The sequence below is a fragment of the Oratosquilla oratoria genome, chromosome 7, assembly GCF_046742065.1.
Source record: "Oratosquilla oratoria isolate Oo_2021 chromosome 7, ASM4674206v1, whole genome shotgun sequence".
Classification (NCBI taxonomy): Eukaryota; Metazoa; Arthropoda; class Malacostraca; order Stomatopoda; family Squillidae; genus Oratosquilla; species Oratosquilla oratoria.
Genome location: NC_134783.1, coordinates 42,979,850 through 42,984,849, shown reverse-complemented (window position 1 = coordinate 42,984,849; position 5,000 = coordinate 42,979,850). Strand labels below are relative to the sequence as shown.

Here is a 5,000-nt window from a genome sequence, read left to right as displayed (position 1 = left end):
TGAAATTGAAATGTGGTACTATCCAGGTCTCGAACCGGGTATCCTCATAACAAGTGCGACAGTGACTTCCCAACTAGGCCTAGTTGGAAAGTCACTGTCGCACTTGTATGAGGATGCCCGGTTCGAGTCCTGGGTAGTACCACATTTCAATTTCAAGCATGCTGGCCTTTGATGGCTTAGAATTAAAGTGCATTGTGGTTGCTAAAATGTATCTCTAGTCACTAGACCCATTCAGTGTTGTACAAATACATACATACATACATACATATATATATATATATATATATATATATATATATATGTCTGTTTATACACACACACACATATATATATATATATATATATGTATATACTATATATATATATAAATATATATATCTATAGACCGATATATATATAATTATATATATATATATATATATATATATATATATATATATATATATATATATATATATATATATATGGGGGGGGGGAGTGGTACGTATACCAGCCCGACAGTGTAAGGGTTAAGTAAAACCTCAGTGATTGGGTTAAGTTGCATGTGTCACGTCCTCCTGTGCGTGGCCCCCACCGTATACAAACAAGTGTTGTGCACACACCCAGGGCGAAAGACGAGGCTTACAACGAGAGAGGAGCTTCATGCGCCCTCAGTCCTCCTACATGGTCCAGGTGGGTAGTGGCAGCAACCAAACCCCGTCACCAAAGCCGGCCTCCTGGCCTGCTTGTTGCCTGCTGGCCTGCATGGGGCGGTTGGCCTTCCCGGACGGCGGGTTTGGTACCAGGGCTCTAGACTTCCCTTGGGTATAACAGCACCAGCATGAGTAGTTATGTTGATGTAGGAGGAGGAGGAGAAGGAAGAGGAGGAGGAAGAGGAAGAGGAGAAAGCATGGCTGGAACAATCAGCTCTGTTCTCTATGTATGACTATGCCAAACCACTTGCTTGTAACGGTTTTTAACGACTTTTAACGGCTCTCTGCTGTCATGCGCTCTTAGACAGATTGTTTCTGTCTTCTTCGGTGGTCCTTCTCGCTGCAGCGCCGACTGATTAACATCCAATGCTCTGCTTAAATCTTTTGCTGCGAAATAAAGTTATCTGGGGGGAGCTAGAATAAGCGACTGAAGTCATATATGATTTTTTTTTCTTCTTCATTGTGTATCCTCCATGACATACCAAAGATGTATTGATATGTAAGGATTTTTTTTTTTTATCAATCTATTGATCTGGCTCGGATGTTAGTTTATATTGGGTACATATTGTTATATTACCTAAGACTGGACATTCGTATGAAAATCGAAATGTGTTTTTTTTATATAATGTTTAAGTTTGTAAAAAATAGGAAAGACTTCTCAAGTGCCTTCTTCGATGATTCCAATGCAATTGAGAAGGATTACTCTTTACTCTCCTTAACCCGGAAGACCCAGCGATGCCCTTTTCATCATGAAAAAATAAAATTTAATGGTTTCGGTATAAAAAAAGAAAAAAAAAAATCATAACTTGTCATGCACGCTGCCAGATGCACGACTTCATATAACTGATCGTCTTCCTTGAGTTCCCACGCCAGAGAAAGTGAGCCCAACTTGTATAAGCAGGTGGTTTCGAACGGTGTTGATTCTTCTGGTTGCATGTATTAGTAGTGGTGTGTCCACAGGGGGCCCACGGGGTGTTGAGACGTGGTCTAGAGACTCCCAGTCAGGCCCCTAACCCTCCCCCAGTGGCCCTTCTGCTGTAGTTCGTCTTTAGTCCTCTGAACGCAGTGGTTCTCAACCTTTTTGTTCGTGGATCCTTTATGTATGGAATACTGTTTCCAAAGTTCCTGGAAATCTTTTCAATGCTGAATAAAATCGTTTTGCATCCACCAACTGCTACAAGATTCCGGACTGTGTGTCCTCTTAGGAGGTTCTCTGGTTGCCCCAGACTCTCCAGAACCCAGGTTGAGAACCTCTGCAGTCTGAAGTGTGGGTAGACGACGAAGGAGGAACTGTCCTCGCGGAGTTCGTGCGGAGGAACTTGCGAGTTCTCGAGTTCTTGCCTCCCTCGTCGACGTGTCGCGTCCTGGCCACGGCTCCGTGGGTTGTTTGCAAGCGAAGGAAGGATTGTCAAGTATGAGAACGAGAAGGATGTGGGTTGCCCGCCTACCCGCCATGTTTTTGCGTAGCACAGGATCCATCGGGGGAACCACACGCTAAATCATGCTGGACCACCATGTCGATGAATGTGGTGATCAAGATATTTTTTTATCCATTTATTTTATTTATTTATTTATCGTTATCTATTTATCTTTATTTATTTATTCATTATTTATTTATTTATTTATTTATTTTTATTTATTTATTTTTAGAAGCAAGTATTTTCCCATACGTGTCAACGTAGGTTGTACTTCATTAGCGACCTCTCACACACTCGTCCTGTTTATGGCCCATTTATTAACTTAAAAAACAGTAGAATAAGATAGAATGAAATAAGATTAAATAGAAACTATTCTCAAAGATAAGATAAACGTTTTTCTGCCGTGGAATAGAAACGTCTAATTATCTAAGACGTTTTTCAAGTTGTTGGTGCCAAGAACTTTGTTAGAAAGGCGTGACGGGATGGGAAGTCTTTTGTCAGCAATAACCAGCACTTCTATCTATGTGGACACTATTGCACCGAAGAGACGAAGTCAAAGAATTGGTTAAGAGAAATCTAATCAGGGTAACATAACTGGGAGATAGTAGAAGTTCAAAGTGCCCAGTATTTTTTTTTTTTTTTTTTTTTTGGGGGGGGGGTGAGGATTAATCTCAAATTCATTATAAGAGAATACCGAGTGACTGTGGTTCCTGAGTTAGCGATAAAATAATTTCTATGCAGTCTTTACCTCATAATTGGGGTACGGAAAAATGTAACAGAAGATAGTGAGAGGGAGGACGTATGATGAAATATAACGATTATAAAACAAGTTCGTATCTGTATCGGAAAGGATGAGGGAATACAACGCGAAGATGAATCGTGGCATAGGCTAGCGACAGAAGAGTGAAGAAGTCTTGAAGGAAGACCTGAGGACTCAAAATCGTGAGGTTCTTCGGAAGGCCTTGGACCTTACATCGAAAGAATGGTCGATTCTCGAACTGCTGTAGTTGATGTGATGTGTCGTAGTTTAGAAGTAGTTCCGTGCTGTAGACAGAGAATGAGATTATGTTCTCTATTAATGCATATTTTCTCTGCAGATTTTGTTTGTTGGTTCTGAAATGTATAGAACGTAGCATGGCATCCTTTTATAATTCATATATTTGTGACCATTATTTCATGCTTCTATGATTTTATCCAGTCAGATATTTGATGTTCTCGTAGTTATCGTAGTTCCGACCTACGAAATAGTTTTCTTTTAGTTGCTGTTATATCCAATTTTATTGATTTATGCACTTAAGATACTGTGTTGCTAGTATGTATTGTGTATGATTTACCTTAAGCCTTTGAGATGTTTTATGTAACATGTATGTACATGTCAAAATGATTAATACTGGCATGTATAAAGCTGCAATAGTATTAGATGGTTGACTTGTTCAACTGAACGAATATGCATTGCTTCTTTATGTGAATTTTACTTCCACATAACAGAACGCATACGCACGCGCATGTATACGCATACCTAGGATTGCATATGTGTGCATATTCATACATTCTTATGCTGTAGTATGCATGTCATTATATTTGCATCTACTGCATGAATATATTATTTCGAAATATATGTATTATGGTTTAAAATGTGTTTGTGTGCGTTCAAACGCATCAGGTCGAGTAAGAGGTTGGGGGTAATTCTGTTATTTATTTGTTAACTAGAGATAAAGTGTCTTGCTTCACTTGTGTAGGTCGTCGATAAACAGGTTAAGGATGGGTGAGTGAAAGTCAGTGACAAAACGAACTAGCAATCGATTTAGTCGTGCAAGAACAGCAGTAACAGTTTCCGTGCAGTATGAACATGTGTTCTTGTTCAATATCTGTTCAACCTTGGTGTTGCTAACAGACTAGTAACAGACTTAAAGCTTGTGGAATCGTCTGGTCAGAGAATCTTAGTGTTCATTGAAAAATAAGATTTATTTTTCTTAAAGCAAGGATTGGTTCTTCTTAGAACGGAAGGTGGATACTAGAGTGAGTAGATTTAGGATACTAGAAAGGTCTAATGCCGGGATGTGATGTCGTCCAACGTTCAACCATAACAGGTATTTTGTGAACATGAACAAATAACAAATCATCGCCACTCTTCCCGTTTTCTAAATCCGCTGTCACAGATGCCCTCATAACAACCTCGTCACCTCTTGAGACTAAAATTCCTTTTCTGCGAAGTGTCAAAGACGTTGGTCGAAGAACGAAGGAGTCAGAGGCGGTGGTGATGGTAGAAAGTCCTCAGAGGCTACAGAAGGAACCGATCGCCTGATTCGACAAGTGCATGGAAGCTCCATTTAAGCTAATATTTCTTGCTTCGATTTTCTAACAATTTATTTTTGCTTATCTAATGCACGTTTATGTCTGCATGGTAAGTACAAGAAGAATGCACAAATAGCTGTAACCATAGTGCAGCAATTTGAAGAAAACAAATCATGACATGATTAATTTCTAGTTTATCATATATAGTTCAATTGTGCATTCTCCCCAAACATTGATTCCCATTTTTCTAGAACCTAATTATTTTGTGTCAAATTAAAACCTTTCCAGAAAAGATCTCAATTTTAGAAAATTAGAAGGTACAGGTTTATATTGATAGGTTGTCTTGTATAATCCTTAGGTGTAGGACTTCTGTACCTCTTCAAATGGCGTGGTAAGGAAGATAATCATTAATTACACCTTTAGCTTTGTAACCATATAAGAGCGTGCCACGTTAAAAGATTGCCAACCACTTGTGATTAACACCAACACCGCGCTCGTAGATTTTGCTTCTTCCCTCTGTTTTTGTTTTATTTGCTTACCTTTGTTTTTGTTTTTTTCTTTTTGTTCCCTTTCCGCTTACTACGTCCTTCTCCAC

At 39.1% G+C, this 5,000-nt stretch overlaps 1 protein-coding gene across 11 annotated transcripts in view; it reads left to right on the top strand.

Moving 5' to 3' along the window:
* LOC143027117 (uncharacterized) overlaps nucleotides 1–5,000 on the top strand; it is a 249,394-nt gene that overhangs the window by 169,835 nt on the left and 74,559 nt on the right. For 8 of the 11 annotated variants that reach the window (XM_076188133.1, XM_076188138.1, XM_076188142.1 and 5 more), the window contains exon 4: nucleotides 607–672. The exons of the other annotated variants lie outside the window; for them this stretch is intronic. In XM_076188133.1, coding sequence (XP_076044248.1) covers nucleotides 607–672 — 66 coding nt within the window. The remainder of the gene's footprint in view (nucleotides 1–606; nucleotides 673–5,000) is intronic. 11 annotated transcript variants of the gene reach the window in all.